At 34.6% G+C, this 18,744-nt stretch overlaps 3 protein-coding genes across 6 annotated transcripts; 2 read left to right on the top strand and 1 right to left on the bottom strand.

Moving 5' to 3' along the window:
• Positions 1 to 1,325: 1,325 nt before the first annotated feature.
• LOC113846814 (glycerophosphodiester phosphodiesterase GDPDL3-like) lies at positions 1,326 to 6,725 on the bottom strand. 4 transcript variants are annotated; one of them, XM_027475475.1, is made up of 9 exons: positions 6,597 to 6,725; positions 5,542 to 5,835; positions 4,947 to 5,068; positions 4,338 to 4,833; positions 3,959 to 3,997; positions 3,522 to 3,806; positions 2,865 to 3,001; positions 1,988 to 2,462; positions 1,326 to 1,662 (listed from the first exon to the last, which is right to left on the bottom strand). In XM_027475475.1, exons 1-9 carry the CDS (start codon positions 6,655 to 6,657, stop codon positions 1,478 to 1,480), a joined length of 2,094 nt encoding a protein of 697 aa, XP_027331276.1. In that variant the 5' UTR covers positions 6,658 to 6,725; the 3' UTR covers positions 1,326 to 1,477. The 4 variants fall into 4 exon arrangements, with proteins under 4 accessions (XP_027331276.1, XP_027331273.1, XP_027331274.1 ...); XM_027475472.1 differs by having other exon boundaries at positions 1,330 to 1,662; positions 6,358 to 6,665; XM_027475473.1 differs by having other exon boundaries at positions 1,361 to 1,662; positions 5,542 to 5,841; positions 6,382 to 6,665.
• A 781-nt stretch (positions 6,726 to 7,506) lies between these two features.
• LOC113874583 (pentatricopeptide repeat-containing protein At4g39952, mitochondrial) lies at positions 7,507 to 9,798 on the top strand. Its single transcript, XM_027512802.1, has one exon. It carries the CDS (start codon positions 7,507 to 7,509, stop codon positions 9,796 to 9,798), a length of 2,292 nt encoding a protein of 763 aa, XP_027368603.1.
• A 3,521-nt stretch (positions 9,799 to 13,319) lies between these two features.
• LOC113874582 (receptor-like protein 6) lies at positions 13,320 to 16,376 on the top strand. The gene is made up of 3 exons (XM_027512801.1): positions 13,320 to 14,166; positions 14,236 to 15,108; positions 15,178 to 16,376. Exons 1-3 carry the CDS (start codon positions 13,320 to 13,322, stop codon positions 16,374 to 16,376), a joined length of 2,919 nt encoding a protein of 972 aa, XP_027368602.1.
• Positions 16,377 to 18,744: the final 2,368 nt, after the last annotated feature.

Below are 18,744 nucleotides of genomic sequence, written 5' to 3'. Positions count from 1 at the left end.
TACTATTAATAGATATTATTTGTTTATATTTTTGTTTGCATTTCAATCAGATAGTAACAGAATAGGATAGCCATTACCATGTGGTCCAGAGACCACAAAAAATAGGATACCCATTTAAAAGCACATGAAATAACAAAAACTACTCAAACAAAGCATATGAGACATTAATATTATGATGTTTAAATATCACAAGAAAAGGTATTCCAGTTTCAATATAAGGGACATACATGGAGAATTTAAGTTTTAATCTAAACTAATGCACTTTATTAGATAATAATGAATCTTATTATGATTATTTTATATTTTTTTCATTAACTAATCCAAGGTATCTGCATCTTGATAGTAACAATTCCTTGTTCAAACTTCAATTTTGGATGTTATAGCATTTTGAATTTTAACCTTTTATTTCTGATCAGTGCAAAGCTTCTAATAATGCCCAGATTCCAGAGATTGCGGTGACATCTCAGTTGCTTGTTTAGTGTGTTGGACATGACATTGATTAAATTAAAAGTGAGCAATAATTGAAGAACAACAATGCTATATCGGTGTTATGGGCCCCTTAAGTGCAGTATTGGAATTCTTTGGCAGTGTATTAATGTGAGATTTACTGCAGAATGAGTCTTCAAAAATAATTTTGAGAAAACATTATTTTAACCCATAAATGGGAAAAAAAATTATTAACTTCAAATACATTTATGAAAGATTAGTGTATGAGAGTCACATGATTTTAGGGAATTGATTACATCAATCCTTAAAAGATGTTAAGGACGAAATTAAATTAAGGTGAAGAAAATGGGGACTAGTCAACAGCTACCGTGATTTCCTATCTTTTACGTCACTGAAAATGTCGTTGTATTGTTATTTGTTAAGGAATATGCACTTGCATGATGCTTACCAAGTCAATCTTGTACTCCTCTAGAAAAAATAACAATAGAGATAAACCATTTAAATGCAATGTGTCTTTCTTCACAAAATCACACAGATATAATGAATGCAAAGTTAACAATGAATCATCAGGTTTAAAAGTGAGGAGAAGAGAAAAAGGTGTCATCTTGATTCTTGATTGTTCTCATACTTCATTTAGTTTCTAATATTACATTCAATAAAAAAATTGTCACTATCAGAAGTTAGTTCATTAAGGTTAACTGCATTGGAAAAATATATTCGATCTAGGACAGACTTTGATATTATATTAAATCTGGGTTAAGGCTTAACTCAAATTCAAAAGCTAGCTCACAAGACTGTTTTAACCTTTATAAACTTTTATTTAGTCTTCGATGTAGAACTTTGAATAAAAATGAGATTTATTTTTAGCAACGTTGATTATAAACGTGACAGTCAAAAGCTTAGTGCATCTTATTCAAGCAAGTAACTGATACAAAAAGATTATCGTAGCATTAACAATGTTCATTTTGAAAAGATAGTTTAATTCCAACCGTGAAGCTTAACATTTGGTTTCCTCTTTGTTTGTCTTTGTTTATGCTGTGGTGGGGGCTGGAGAAACAGCAGGCAAAGGTGGCTCTGTCACATTATTATCAGTCAAGATTGGAAGTGAAGGAGCAGGTGGTGGTAAGTAATCCTGGGAAATTTGTTTTAAGAGCCTGCCAGGTTCAACAGGATTCATATAAGCATTTTTGTTGCCTTGCTTTAAACACCTGTTTTCTGCAACAAGTAGAACAACAATCAGGGATAAATGGCTTCTTAGAAGACACCTTTCATGTTCTCCAGCACAAACTAATTGAGTGATGTTAATTAGTCAGAAAAGTAATAATAGTAACACTCTTTAACACATATTGATCCATTTTTTGAGAAGTCAAAATTTTTTTGAAATATGATCAATTTATGAGACAAGCGCTTTGATATTTTAGAAAATAGACCAATAACAAAGAGTGTATCAGAGTGTGTTTAAAAGAGTGTGTTACTAACAAATCTCTTATTCAGAAAGTTTGTTGAAGGTGCAAAGTTTATGTGTTAGTTTTCCACTTACTTCTGTATCTATCAGCTGTCTTAGGGAAGTCTGTGATAATGCCATTAACTTTGGCTCCCATAACAAATGAATTTATCTCAACAAATGCATCTGCATAGTAGTCCCACGCTTGAGATACAAACTCATTGCTGAAAGTTTCTACATAAACTGAGAGGTTAAATGATTTTAGCCTTGCTATAGTGTGTGTATAGTTAACTAGAAAGGTTGAAGTTAGAGGAAGAACAGATTCCTTTCCAATCACCACAGAATCGGCAAATGCCTTGATGTCCACAACAGCTGAATCAAGAGCATCACCAATATTCTCATCAACCTTGTACACCCTTTCATATTTGGTTCTCTCTTTGAATATCTTTAGTACGGAGCTATGAGTAGACTGGATCATAATTTTTTGGGGCCCTGGCTTGTCATAATCTGCTTTTTGCAAAGCATCAAGGACTACATTGGTGATCATGCTTAGTCCCTGCTTCTCTGCATTCTGATAGGGAAAAATACATTTGAGAATATCATTAACAAAGCTCAAAAGAAATTAGTCAAGGTGGTAATACTGTACTTTCTCTCTGGTTCACTAATTCTTAACTTTAATGAAATACGTCATTACGTTAAAAGTTAAAGATCCTTGTAGCAAATAAAGATTGAGAACTATAAAGTTACATGTACAAATTAGTTTCATTAATTCATGCGATAACAAGACGACCTTAAACTCTCAGCAAATACCGTCCTTGATTGCCTTTAAACAAGCCACTTCTCTTCTTCAAAGAAACATGTTAGATAAAGCATGTGATTGTCAAATTAATTTGTAAGATGCATAGCAGCAATCTATGACAATATAAAGCCCACATAAGAATGAATCCTAAAAGAATATAGATGCAGAACAAACCTCTATGCTGATCAAGAGACCAGTTGTCTGACCTTTTGTCAAGGACAAAAAATCAGACAAGTTTAAAAATGTTCCCTGATTTCTGAATTTTGGATTCCGTAGCAAACGAAATTTTTCATAGGGGTTCAATATTGAGGCTGCAGGAAAAAAAAAAGAACAGCAAATTGAGGGAAATTAGCATTTGTTAAGAACATATTTTAGTCTATTTTACTTAATCCCCAATCGGCAACCTAAAATCAATATTAACATTTAAAAATGTCATGCCTAAAGTAACATCTAAATTATCTTAACTAGATCCATCAATATTGTTCAACAGTGGATACAAGCTCTTAGCTGTGTAATACTTTAGCAAACAAAGAGTCTAAGCATTTCTTTTAGATGAATATCTAAACCTATAGTGTAAATCAGTGACATCTGACATGTTTTACCATCTCCTGTTATGGCAATTTATTTAATAAATTCGTTGCTACATCTTTTATGTATGTAATTCTCACTACATGGGACTTCGGCTAACTAAAAAAGTTTTGGGATAATCTTCTGAACAAATTTAAACAATTATTCTTACTGATATCCACCAGAGAGAGGAAATCAAAGAAGGAGAAGGGCTACACAATGTTATATCCTGATAGAAGAACTCAAGAACATCATTCTGCTTACGAGTCAAGGTTTTTATCTCATTCCATGTCAAGTTGAAAGCATAAATGCCACTGCCAGATTTAATCTCTGGAATAGTTGTTGTAAGGTTCCTGAATTTTGATTTAGCAACGGTTGTGCTTTCCGTAAGATCTATTGAGCTTAAGCAAAATGGTATTGCATCCTTGGACATCTGAACTGGACAGTCGAGTATATCTGCTCCATCAGATATAGCATGCTTATAAGCCAAGTCAGTACAAGCAGGATAGTCTCCACTTGCTCCATATTTTGATATAACCAGAGTCTCCACTGAATCAAGAACAATGTGAGAGAAACAGGAATAGGTCAACAATGATCTAAAACATATTATCACTCAGAAATCTCAGTTACATATCCTATAATTTACTTGTCAACAAGAAAAAAATAAAGTATATGAACAAAGAGCAAAGGTAACTGTATACCTTGTTTTGTGGCATTTTTCTCTAGGCCATGAAAGCAATCTGAATTAAAAGAGAATTCATAATATCAATCCAAATGCTAATTTAAACATACAGTAAATCAATGATGGCAGTAGCTAAATATATAATAACACAGTATTTGTTAATCACTGTTCATAAGGTCGAAAGAAGTAATGTGCAACTCTTCAACTGATTACATATTCACTCTTTGGCTGATATAAGAGGTGAATGTGCGTGCGTGCATGTGTTATTGTGAGAGTGGCTATAATAAGCATGTGTGTGACCATTGGGAAAAGGGCCAATTATAGACATTTGTTTAATAAAATAACCAAGGATACACTTAGCTTTAAGGCACATTTTAAAGATGGGAAAGGAGACTTACTTATGGCTGCGGATGGAGTTATTGGGAAGTCAGAAAGTACACCATCAACTGAGAATTCATCATTGTCAATATAAGACAGACATTCAGCAAGAGGATCATAACTAAAATTGTAGCTAAATGGAACATCATTAACAAGGTCTGACACAAAAACTTGCAGCCCTTCTCTATGAGCATCTGAGACAAGAGAGGTATGCGGTTGTAGATAAAGGTGATGATCCACTGGCCATATATAATCCTTGGGGACAAGAATTCCAGAAGAAAATGTCTTGATGTACTTGAGATTTTTCAAGAGTGATCCATAAGTCTGATGGGTAGCAGGTTCTGTCTCATTCTTCTCTAGAAACCTAAAGACTAGTTTGGTTGTTCTAGGTCTGACGACTGATTTTATGCGGCTCAAGAAAGCCACATCAGGAGATGAAATGTAACTGACTTTGGTAGGCAGAGAAAGTAGATATCTTTCTGTACTCAATTTCCTTTCCTTGGTGAATGCATCATTCTGCATTGTATTTGACAAGTATATTAAACCAACAATAAAGATTCATACCTAGATTCTACATGCCTAGCTCTCTAGGCTTTGAAACATGAAGGGACAAACACTCTTCCATTTACCTGAACATTCAACCACAGGCCCACTGATGGTGATTTTACCAATTTAATCACTTCTTCAACAGTAAGAATGTGATATTTATTTCCGTCAAAGCTATAGCTTCGAGTGTAGACTCCTTGCATAACTGTCCAGTAGCAAGGAAATTATCAATGACTAGAATTACAGTTCAAAAAGGGGAAACAAGGGTACAGGAGTAAGTTTGCAACTTCTAAGAAGTTGCTAAGAAACTGCTCCAAAAACTAATTTAATTCTTGAGAATACAATTTCATCCACCAATTTACCTTATTCTTGAGAATCTCTTATTTAGTTGATAAAGAAAATACAAACACACATATTATTAGCATTTAAAAAATATAAGAGACATGCTTGCAACACTCTTTTGAACACATTTTTTAACACACTCCTCAAGATTAGTTCATTTTGTAAAATGTAAAAACACTTATCTCATAAATTGATCAATTTTTTATAAGAAATGTGTTGAAGAGTGTGTTACTGCTAATATTCCTATAAAATTAACAGTAACAAAGTCCCACTAGGTTTGGCTTTATCTATGAAAGAATGTCCTCGCTGGAAGTGTTGAAGAAACACTCTACTCACGTGAGACACCTGTTAGTTCTGTCAAGTTGTAATCAATGGAAAACCATCCCTTGGTTGGAACCCCATTAACTAAGTAACTCTTGGCTCTGGCTGGGTACATGAAGGAAATATCAGTGGCATTGTCTAGCTTCAGGTCTGGAAAACAAATCCCAGCTTCATCCTTTGTCAACTGCAAATCACACCATAGAATGACATTTGGAACACTAGTGTTCAGTGCCAAATTATAGGCATCTGAACTTGAATCTGGAAATATCCCTGAAAACCCACCACGTGCAATGACCAGTGGAGGAGATCCTGCACACAAAAATCAGCAGCATGTGAATAGAAGTAGTAAAAGATAGCAGTAGATTACAAAAATATACACATCATGCATGAATTTCTGTCGTTTGTTCTACTTGAAGACATTTGAAAAGGCCACGTTCATCAAATTAAAACCAACTTTGTCTTCATTTTTGTGGCTGCAACATGAATATGAAGAAAAATACAACCTTGAAACTTACGCAAATTTTTCATCTTATCTATTGATTAAAGTTGTAAATTGTAAAACCAGTTACACTTTTTTTATAAGCATGTTGATGGTGTACCTATTTTGTTCTTTTCAAGACTAAAAAAATAAAAATAAAAAAACAAAAGAAGTTGATCACTTTACACCGCTGTGACTGTCTGAAGAATTTTTAGACTAATTTATACTATGTATCAAATTAAAACAAGACCTTAAAATATAGAAAGAACATCATATACTCAACTTCCTTTCCAAATAAAACCACTACACACATTTAGAGTAGTAGTATCCAGGAAGAAAAATCTAAAACACACCTCGCAATGTTTTCCAAACAGTTCTTGTACCAGCTCCCTTAGAAGAGACCACTGCTACTAATGAATGAATAATAAGTAGAGCCAATAAAGGAAAGAGAGGTCTGAAGTAGCACATAGTTTTCATCCTAAAAATCTTTCTTGGCTTTAATTTTTTCTGTAGGTCAAGTGATCGAGATGGAAAACATAAACATGGTTAACTTTGATATAGAAGTTAATCATTATGAAGTGATGGAGTTTACCCCATTTCCTTGACTCATACATCAACATGGATGAAGCATATCCATAGGAGCTGTATACCATTTACTCAAGTCAACTTCATAAAGACAAGTCTTGCATATAGTCATTTTCCCAGTGATTTAACTTTGTATGTACGTGTTGCGTGATCTTGAAATATATATTACACACAAATTAAACCTTCTTCCACTGACTGGTTTTGAAATATATATAGCTTTTATCAAATAAGATGCTAACATAATTAATTGTAAAATTTACTAATTAAATTTATATTTTAAACATTTAAATACTTTAAATTATGTCTTATTCAACAAATTCATCTTAAAATTAAACATTTTAATCTTGTAAATATAATGCCTTTAATTTTAAAACACATTCCAAACACTCTTCTTAAAATCTTAATCTTAGAATATAATACAAACTTCGTTTTAAAAAACCTAGTAAATAACTATTAAAATTTTGATTTTGATTTTGATTTTAAAAGATAAAATTCTCACCAAATTTATTTAAATAAAGATAAAGAATTTAAAAACATTTAAAAAAAAGTCCAATAAATAAGTGGGTCCAACAATAAATACTATACTTTTAAACAAAAAATTATTATTTATCAATGCAAACTCCAAAAAAATCGTTAAAAAATAAAGGCAGTGCCATTTTTCCGTCAAAGAGAAATCGGTGCATGAAAACAATCACTGTTTGGCGGCGCGCGTTTCTTGAATATGAAATAACCGTTTCTGCAACAACGAGCCTCTCATCCACTGTATCTCCGTTTGCAAGTTAGTTTTTAGTTTGATGCAACTAACGACAACAATGTCAAATGCTATCTGAATTTACGTTTCTTACAAAGTGACACCGACAAACGATGTCAGTGATGAATTCATGGTAATGTAATGTTGTTGTCTTGACACTGCTTCAATGGTGATGCTGATGCGCACATCATGTGCGTTGAAATTTCAGCATGCAGAGCAATTCATCTCTCTCTCGAAGCACATTACAACCCTCGAATCCCTCCTTCAATTCCACGCGCTCACAGTCACCACCGGAAATTCCAACAACCTTTTCATTGCATCCAAAATCATCTCACTCTACGACTCTCTCCACCACCACACTTCATCTTCCACCCTTTTTCATTCCCTTCCCTTCAAAGATACCTTTCTCTTCAATTCCTTCCTCAAATCCCTCTTCTCTCGCTCCCTCTTCCCCCAAGTTCTTTCCTTCTTCTCCCACATGCGTGCTTCCAATGTTCTCCCCAATCACTTCACTATCCCCATTATAGCTTCCGCTTCTGCTAACTTGATGTTTCTCTCTCACGGCGCGTGCCTTCACGCTTTGGCTTCCAAAATTGGCCTTTTCCCTTCTACTTCCGCTGTTGGGTCTTCGTTTGTTTCGTTGTATTCGCGGTGTGGACATATGAACCTTGCTTGCAAGGTGTTTGATGAAATTCCTGTTAGGGATGTGGTTGCTTGGACTGCGCTTGTTGTTGGGTATGTGCAGAATGGGGAGGGTGAGAAGGGTTTGAGGTGTCTCCGTGAGATGCATGGGGTTGGGGAAGACTATCAGAAGCCCAACTCTAGAACTTTTGAGGGTGGGTTTCTTGCTTGTGGGAATCTGGGTGCTTTGAGAGAAGGCATGTGTTTACATGGGTTGGTCATGAAAAATGGGATTGGATGCTCACAAGTTATATGGTCTTCACTTTTGTCTATGTATTTTAAATGTGGAGTCACTCGAGAAGCTTATCGATCCTTTTGTGAAGTGGTTGACAAGGATCTTCTGACTTGGACATCCATCATTGGGGTTTATGCGAGGTTTGGGATGATGATTGAATGTGTAAGGTTCTTCTGGGAGATGCAGGAAAACCAAGTACGTCCTGATGGAGTTGTTATTGGTTGCATCCTTTCGGGTTTTGGTAATTCCATGGATGTGGCTGGAGGGAAAGCATTTCATGGGTTAATTGTACGGAGACATGTTGTGCCTGATGAGATGGTTAATAATTCGTTGTTGTTTATGTACTGCAAGTTTGGGATGTTAAGTTTTGCGGAGAGGCTTTTCCATGGCTGTCGACAGAACGAAGAGTGCTGGAACTTTATGGCTTTTGGCTACAACAGAATAGGCAAGAACGTGAAGTGTATTGAACTCTTCAGGGAGATGCAATATTTAGAGATTCGTTCTGAATCAATCGGCATAGTTTCAGCAATTGCATCGTGTGCCCAGCTAGGAGCAACCAATTTGGGAAGGTCACTTCATTGCAATGTGATAAAAAGTTTTCTGCATGACAATGTCTCAGTCACCAACTCACTCATAGAGATGTATGGAAAATGTGGCAAGATCACCTTTGCTTCGAGAATATTTAACAGGTCGGAGAGGGATGTTATATCATGGAACACCCTGATTTTATCTCATATTCATGTTGAGCATCATGAAGAGGCTGTAAATTTATTTAATAAAATGATAAAGGAAGGTCAGAAGCCCAATACAGCCACTTTCGTGGTAGTACTTTCAGCGTGTTCTCACCTTGCATCTCTAGAGAAAGGAGAAAGAGTTCATCGCTACATAAATGGAAGTGGACTTGAACTCAATTTACCTCTTGGAACAGCATTGGTTGATATGTATGCTAAGTGTGGGCAGCTAGAAAAATCAAGGAAGGTATTTGACTCAATGACGGAGAAGGATGTAATTTGCTGGAATGCTATGATTTCAGGCTATGGAATGAATGGGTATGCAGAATATGCTGTGGAGATATTCCAACATATGGAGGAATCAAATGTTAAGCCCAATGAAATTACCTTCCTCTCTCTTCTCTCCGCGTGTGCCCATGCAGGGCTTGTTGAAGAAGGGAAATGCATGTTCGCTAAAATGCAGAGTTATACTGTGAAACCCAACTTGAAGCACTACACTTGTATGGTAGATCTTTTAGGAAGATCAGGTAATCTACGAGAAGCAGAAGCTCTGGTCCTATCCATGCCCACATCTCCAGACAGCGGCATGTTGGGAGCTTTGTTAGGTCATTGTAAAACTTACAATCAAGTTGAGATGGGAATAAGAATTGCCATGTATGCTATTGACTCTGAACCAGAAAATGATGGCTACTATATAATGATGGCCAATTTGTATAGCTCCATTGGGAGGTGGGAAGAAGCAGAAAATGTAAGGAAGACAATGAAAGAGATGTGTTCAATGGGAAAGAAAACTGGTTGGAGTATTCTCTGAGCTAAAATTTCCTCTCTCTCCAGTCTAAACTTTGAAAAGATAAAAGAAAACTTATGAATTTTACCAAGTCCCAATAGATTTAATGTTCTCAAGTTTGATATTTTCAAAGGCTATTCATGAGTTTTGATAAACTTTTTGGCAAATGCACTAAATCATTAAAGTAACAAAAGATTATCGTCCACAGGAATGCTAAATAACAAACCACAAGAATGACACTAGTTGAGTCACCAAAAACAAAGTAGGAATAGAACGAATTTTAACTCAGTGCAGAATCGTAAAAACAAAATTAAAAGTGCCGAATTTAATATTTATAAATGAATAGAACTTGCGAGACTAAACATGAAGTAAAAATTAAAATAATTGCAAAATATAAATGTCTAAATTACTAGAGATGGGTCTAAACACAGTTAAAAGCAAGTTGAGTTTGGAATCCCTTATCATTTTCCCTTTGCATGCAAATATATGTATAACTCAAAATATAACTTCATCTAATTGTCAGATTTTCTAAAGTACCCCATCCCAATTCCTTGGTAATTGGTTCTAAAATAAAATTAGTGTTCTAATTCTTTAGATACAACTAAAGACATTTAACATTAAAGAATTAAATCCATTGACCACATCGTCAAAATTTTTTATTCCTAGACAATTCATAATGAGCAAATTAATTCTTTTCCAAGAAAGTTCACTACTTTCCAGCAAATAAACTCCTTTTCATCAATCTCATTCACTTAGAACAAAAAAAAAATTACTATGTTGATTAAAATATGTATCTTGAGCTATATTCAGTGTTAGTTCATTGCAAAAGGCAAATGTATAGGTTCATCCTCACTCAATCCAAAGATATTAAGTTAGACATAATAAAAGTAAATAATATAAAATTGAAATATATTGCAAAAATAGAATTCATGTTTACAAAAACACTTACAACAAATAGATGAAATGAGAAAGTTATTGTTCTATTATATAAACCAAAGAAAATAAGATGAAATCCAAGTTCCTATAAAAATCTTTTAGCAAAGATGTAAAAAAAATACCTTAACTATCATATTATACCTAAGCTGTATGTAAAACCTAGGTTTCTGTGTTCTGAATATGCTAAAAAGAAAAGAATAAAAGATGTTGCCTTTTCAGAATTTTTTTGCTTTTATATGCTCAGTCAACATCATGTCCCTACCATCAGTAATCCGTGTCCCCACAAATGAGTCCTGCATCACTCAACCTTAACTCTTTAAGTCCAATTGCAAATTTCTTTCTAATCCCTTCAAAATAAAACTGTCAGCCATCAGAATATTAGTGATTCATGAATTTTTCAACAATTACAACATTCCATTGAATTTCTCAATTAATTATATTAACTTATAATTTAAATTTAATAAAATATGCTTAAAATTTTTTAATTTTCTAGATGATTCAGTGACTCATCAATCTTCTTGTTGAGAAATTGAGGAAAGGAAGCTAACATGTTATTATCATGAAATACTGTTCACATTATGCTGATAACCACCAAATCACCCCTCTTGATGGATGCTTTGATACAGTAACTCATAGGAGCTCATGCATCAGCTAGCAGAGAGGAGAGAGAGGGTTGGCGGGAAGTAGAAGAGACCAAGTTGCCATAAAGGTGGTTTTTGATTCTGCAGTGCATTGTTCGATTCCTTTGAATTGTGATCCTTTATTGATTAAAGACCCGTTCCCCTATCCAAAAGGATATGGCAATCTGGTTAACAGATTAATAGAAGTTTTCTCAACAGTTTTGTTATTTTGCTCACAATGTTAATTTTATGAAAACATTGAGGTTTTGAACCTTGTAAAATTAGTTGTGCTTAAAACCTTTCCTTGCACATGCCAAGTTAAGTAGCACATCCATACTTGTTTTCCTAACATACATTCCCGTAAAACTTAGTTCTCCTGTAATCTTTTTTTCAACCAGATTGTAATGCGGAGTTACTTTCTCAGGTAGTTTAACACGTGGCAGAGAAATATTGCTGATGGGATCCCTATATTTGTCCTGTTCATTATTGCTACCTCGGTAAAGAATTGGAAATAAGATGGATCCTGAGTTGCAATTTGCTGTTTGTCGGCATTATCCGAAGTCATACTGCTAAGGTTATTTCTCTCTTTTGTTTGTGTTTCTCTTTTAAATTTTATGATTATATTGGATATTGTCTTGACAGTGGATTCTCGAGTTGCTTTTATCAGGGAAATTGCTTTGGACGACATAGATAATGAAGATATTATACAAACGGGGTTTCGGTTGGTCTTTTACCAACAATTGCATTCTTTTATATTGCTTGTAAATATTATATGGATGTTTGTGTTTTTCAGTTTGTTGTTAACCGCCTACACAGTTTTTATTTAGCATTGCTCGGACCAGAAATCATGATATTGATGATGAACCTGAGACTACTTTGAGATATCATATAAAAGTCCCCAGTTGGAAAGCTACTGTTCAAGAAATTAATACTACTTGGATAATTCATCTGGCAAAAACACTGCTAGATGATGTAAAATGAGATTATATCATAAATGAGTTGGCAAAGAAAATTTACTAGCTTTCTTTTTAAATTGTAAAAAACCTCCTCACAAGGTTTATTTCATAATTATTTTTAAAAAACTCTAATGATATAATATTACATATGTAAGAAGTTATATATAATTTTTTAAAAGTTACAAAATAAAATACATTGATAAAAGGTTTATTTTTATTGATTTCTTATGATGTATAATGTAGCACAAGTTGAAAAACTGTTAAAAATACAAAGACAAGCTTGGAAAGAGACACTGACTTCCAAGCATTATTGGAAAGAACCTAGACAACGTAACAGAAGGGGTAGAAAATGGATGTTCGTTTGGCATAATAATTACTCCATAAACAGATGAAAAATCAAAGAATTGATGTACGAACCCAAATCCCATCTTTGCCGACAATGACTTTCCAAATCAGTGTAAATGACAGTATTTGGTAGGACTTCAATAGCATTATAGATGCAGATGGGGTAGAAAATCTGGAGTGTTAGTCTCAGTGGTGGGACCTTAAAAAATGATTCTGTATAACGATAAAAGTTGCGTCAAAAGAGTAGGAAAATTTGGCCATTCTTTGTTCCCCCATTGTACGTTATACGTCAAAATGTTATAATCTCCGTCTGCTTTCTTATCGTGAATAATGAAAATATTATATTTAAGTTGTAACTTTTGAGTTAAATTTTCACATAAAGTAAAATTGATTTCCCGTGGATGATCTGAACCAGCTTTTTGTAGATGTACGAAACGTGTAATTTGAAATAATGATATAAATGTATTAAAATTCTCATTAATAACTGATCTTCACCTCCATCAAAAGTCTTGAAGCTGGGACCGCAATCAAGACTTAAACACAAGAATATACCTGGTGTTTTGAATTTGGCTATAAGTATGATCCATTTACGTTGCAAAACATTCACATTCCATTCCATGCGCCCCTTTCTTAATTTTCTTTCTGTTGTAGTAAAGTAAGTCGTGGACGTTGCACAATGCAATCATTGATGATTTGGTTGCTTGTACTTTTACATGTGTGTTTGCATTTGTTACTCTTTCATTTTGCATCCTTTCATTCCTTATGTCATCCTCATGATAGCTACGCCTTGCTTCAATTCAAGACCTCCTTTACTGTGGATTATCAGGTCAGTATATGTAATGGTCATGCTAATCCAAAGACAGCAACATGGAAAAATGAAACAGATTGTTGCTCATGGCTTGGGGTTACGTGCCATCCCATATCTGGTCACGTGATCGGACTCGATCTCAGTTGTAGTGGGCTTTTCGGTGAAATCCATCCAAATAGTACCCTTTTTCGCCTTTTTCATCTCCAAGTACTGAATCTCGCTTTCAATGATTTCTCTCAATCTCCATTGTCATCTCACTTTGGAGAGTTTGCGAGTCTCACGCATCTCAACTTGTCTAATTGCGACATTGAAGGTGAAATTCCTATACAAATCTCACACCTTTCAAAATTATCGTCACTCGATCTCTCTTCAAATTTTCATCAGTTAAAATGGAAAGAAATGAGTTGGAAGAGGCTGCTCCAAAACGCAACAGTTTTAAGGGAGCTTGTTTTGGATGACACAGATATGTCTTCAACTTCACTCAAACCACTCAATCTCTCTTCCTCTTTGGTTACTCTTAGTCTGGTTGATACTCAGATAAGGGGAAAGTTGACAAATGACATTCTCTGTTTACCAAATCTTAAACAATTGCATTTGTCAAATAATGTCAACCTTAAAGGGAAGCTTCCAAAATTGAGTTGTAGCATTGCATCATCTTTGAGTATTTTGGATCTTAAAACCTGTCATTTTGAAGGGTCAATCCCTTCCTCTTTCTCTAACCTCAATCATCTTACTTCTTTGGATCTCTCACAAAACAATCTCACTGGTTCAATCCCTCCTTTCTCTCACTTCACACATCTTACTTCCTTGGATCTCTCATCAAACAACCTCACTGGCTCTATACCATCCTCACTCTTTACCCTACCACAACTAACTTTTTTGCATCTCAACGGTAATAATCTCAGTGGTCAAATCCCAAATGTCTTTCATTACTCAAACACATTTCAAGAAATAGATTTGAGTGAGAACCATATAGGAGGAGACCTTCCATCATCACTTTCAAACCTTCAACATCTCATTCATTTGGATATTTCAAAGAATGAATTTAGCGGTCAAATCCCAGACATGTTTGGTGGACTACTCAATTTGGAAACCTTCAGTGTCAGTCATAATAAATTAGAGGGCCCTCTGCCCACCAAAATAACTGGCCTTTCTAACCTAACTACATTATATTTATTTAACAACTTGCTAAATGAGACAATTCCCTCTTGGTGTTTGTCTTTGCCATCTTTGATGGATTTAGATCTATCAACTAATCACTTCACAGGTCATATAAGTGAAATCTCATCATATTCCTTGGAGAGTCTAGATTTGTCCAACAACAAGCTGCATGGAAATATTCCACTATCAGTTTTCAGCCTTGCAAACCTTTCAGACTTAGATCTATCATCAAACAATTTGAGTGGTTCTGTCCACTTTCCACTCTTCTCCAAGCTTCAACATTTGACATCTCTTTCCCTCTCACACAATACTCAATTATCACTCAACTTCACATCTGATGCCAATAATACTTTTTCTCGCCTAATAATAATGGACTTATCTTCTACAAGAGTGACTGAATTTCCTAATTTATTTGGAAAATTCCCAAGTTTGGTTTATCTCGATATGTCCAACAGTAGACTTACTGGAAAAATGCCCAATTGGTTACATGAAATGAGTTCATTAAATTATTTGAACCTCTCTCAAAACTTATTAACATCCTCATTGAACCAATTTTCATGGAACAACCTGATCGAACACTTGGATCTCAGCTTCAACTTATTGGCCGGTGACATCTCTTCCTCAATTTGCAATGCAAGTTCACTTCGCATTCTCAACTTGTCCCACAACAACTTGACAGGAACCATTCCACAATGCCTTACAAACTTATCATTCCTCTCTGTTTTGGATCTGCAAATGAACAAACTTTATGGCACTTTGCCAAATACCTTTTCAGACAATCTTGCAGTTCTGAATCTCAATGACAACCAATTAGAAAGTCTTTTTCCACAATCATTGTCCAACTGCATAGAACTGAAGGTTTTAAATCTTGGCAACAATCAAATAGAGGATACATTTCCACATTGGCTTCAAACTCTACCAAGTTTGGAAGTATTGGTTTTGCGAGCCAATAGGTTGCACGGCCCCATTGCTAGTTTAAAGACCAATCATTCATTTCCCAGTTTAATTATTTTTGATATCTCATCCAATAACTTCAGCGGTCCAATACCAAAAGCCTACATAAAAAATTTGAAGGCCATGAAGATTGTGATTCCAGAAGAAACGGGTAGCAGAGTGCAATACATGGAAATTGATTTAATAGATAAAATATACATTGATTCTGTGTCTATAACAACAAAAGCAATCAACATGAATCTCTTGAAAATTCCAATAAACTTTGTACATATTGATTTATCAAAGAACAAATTTGAAGGAGAGATTCCAAATATTATTGGAGAGCTTTATGCACTCAAGGGGCTCAACCTTTCCCATAACAGACTCAATGGTTCTATTCCCCAGTCCCTGGGAAATTTGACAAACTTGGAATCATTGGATCTCTCCTCCAACATGCTCATTGGCAGAATTCCTGAAGAATTAATCAATTTGAATTTTCTTGAGGTCTTGAATCTTTCTCAAAACCATCTTGTTGGAGAGATACCTCAAGGAAAACAGTTCAATACTTTTTCAAATGATTCCTATGAAGGAAATTTGGGTTTATGCGGACTCCCATTGTCAAAAAAATGCAGAAACACCCATGAACAACAATCTCCACCTTTATCAACCATGCAGCATGAACAGAAATTTGGATTTGGTTGGAAACCAGTGGCTATAGGATATGGATGTGGAATGGTATTTGGAATGGGCATAGGATATTGTGTGCTGTTAATAGGAAAGCCTGAATGGCTTGTGAGGATGGTCGGAGGTCGGCCTAATAAAAGGGTGAAAAGGAGGAATTAGTGGATATTTGGTATGACTGGAGAATGTCTTGCTGCACACCCTCCCGTTCAACTTCACTTCTTCCATCTTGGTAAACAAAACTTAAGGACAAGAGTCTTATCACTCTGCATTGCAATGGAGATCTGATTCAAAGTTTGTAATATTAGTGTGTTATACTTTATTTGCCTTGCGCTTGCAATTTTTTTTTATTTAATACATATAATTGTTTGTGTAGGTAGTTGTCTGTTTGTAAAATATTTGTTATGTATTGCTCATTGCTAGAATAGTTTGTTCATGTATGCAATTGTCTTAGTTTATTGAAGTATGTTAATTCACAGGTTCAGTTTCAAATAGTCTATTCAATTTTCTATCTATCTAACCACCTTATTTCAACCCTTTCTGGCGTTGAGTTTAAGTACTTTATCTATGTACCCACCTTAAGTAATTCATTTTGCTACTTTTACATAAATGAAACCATTAATGCAAAATTAATTAAAAATCTTAGCAACAAATTGTTGTGATCTAACTATCAGAATTAACTGTTAGAAAGTAAACATTGTACTAAAGGTGTTTGGACAAAAGAGCATAAGAATGGTCAATGTGCATATATACATTAGAAGTCACCAAATTAATCTGATATTACTTTTATTCTCTATCTCTTTCTCGTTCTCTCTCTCTCTCTCTGCAAAGCACGTTTTTTACATTGATCAAATATTTTAAGTGCGCTTCATTTAACATTCAATTCTTAGAAATCCTTGAAGACTATGCATATTACTTGTTCTAATGTACAACTCGCAGGATGGTGTTTACAATTATAAATTGATATCATGCTTCGATTTGTTCTTTCTAACTACCAACAGAATTTTATTTACCATTACTAGGACCAGAAATCTTGAGATTGATGATGAGCTTGGGACTCCCATGAGAGATTATTTAAATTCTCCAATGTGAAAACTACTATTCAATAAATAAATACTCCTAATGAAAGTATGAATCCTGCAAAAAAAGAGGGAGTTCCACTGAAGAAGAACAATGCTTAGATAATTCATCGGGCAAAAACACTGCTAAAGGATCTAAAGTGTAAGGAAAACTATCTCCTGGGAAAGTTGGTGGCATTAAGAAGTCTGAAAAGATGATTTATGGTCAAATATCTAAAAGAAACAAAAATCAAATGAAACAACGAGAATGTCTTTGACTGGAAATTAGAAAGTGAGGAAAACTGAGAAATCATATGTTATCATGAATAATGGTTTTCTGAGAAAATCAATCATGACAATCAGGTCGATATTGTGCTGAATAAAATCCATTTGTCAAGCCTGTTAGAAAGCTGAGTAGTGCATGGCCTTGGACGCTGATTCAGAGAGAAAGTAAATCTCTATAATCTGACTTCTGGATTACTTGTTGCCTTGCTGTTGATTCCTTTTGTTCTTTTGGGATCTTTCTTTAATGTTTGACTCTATGATGGATTTCCCTTGGACTAACTTGAAAGCTAAGTCTGTCATTATGATATTGCTAAGAATTATTTCCTTAAGATGTTTTCCTCTCATGTATTTTGTTGGCTTTGTTTGAAGAAGCTAGATCACCAATTACGTTGGAGAGTGTCTCAGAAAAGCGCACACATTTGCTTGTACTCGTACTCATAGATGGAGTGTTGTGAAGAAGACCATTACTATCTATACTCATTAATTATTGCTATATATGGTGTCTCATTAAGTTGTTTATCTCTTAAGAAGAGGGAGTGATAGAAGTCTTGATATTCTTGTAGACATGGATGGAAAAGAGTAATGATATACTGATATTCTTGTGCACCAACCACATTTGCTACATCTACAACACGATATACTGATACATCATTCATTTACTTGCAAACATTAAGGTCCACACGGATTAAAATAAAGTACACCTATTGAGGGCTATAAAAGGATGCAGATTTCATACTGGGGAATTATATGTTCAAGGTTTAATTCAGGTTTGTGATTTTTTATTTTTTGGTAAATGTTTACGTTGATATTTAGGAGGTATTTTCAGCCACATTAACTTACCAGGCAAGGCAAAACATTTTGAGGTTTATTCTGATTGAAGGTAGTATAGATTTGTATCCGCGTAGTTGTGAACAACCTAACTAGTGTTATAGATGGGGTAGAAAATGGATGTTTGTTTCAGACATAATAATTGAAGATATAGAAACATTAGACTTCGTCAATAGGCGAAAAATAAAACAATTAGTGTACCTAAGCCCGGTCTTTAAGACAATGACTTTTCAAGTCAATGCAAGTGACAACATTTGGAACCACACACTATAACCGCGTCATAAATAGGGTAGAAAATGGATAATGTTATTTGACTTATAGGTATAGACACTCTAAATTGTAATTTCCTTAGGAAATTT

Source organism: Abrus precatorius, unplaced genomic scaffold (genome assembly GCF_003935025.1).
Source record: "Abrus precatorius isolate BTA unplaced genomic scaffold, Abrus_2018 Scaffold8, whole genome shotgun sequence".
Lineage (NCBI taxonomy): Eukaryota > Viridiplantae > Streptophyta > Magnoliopsida > Fabales > Fabaceae > Abrus > Abrus precatorius.
This window is presented reverse-complemented; position numbering and strand designations above follow the sequence as displayed.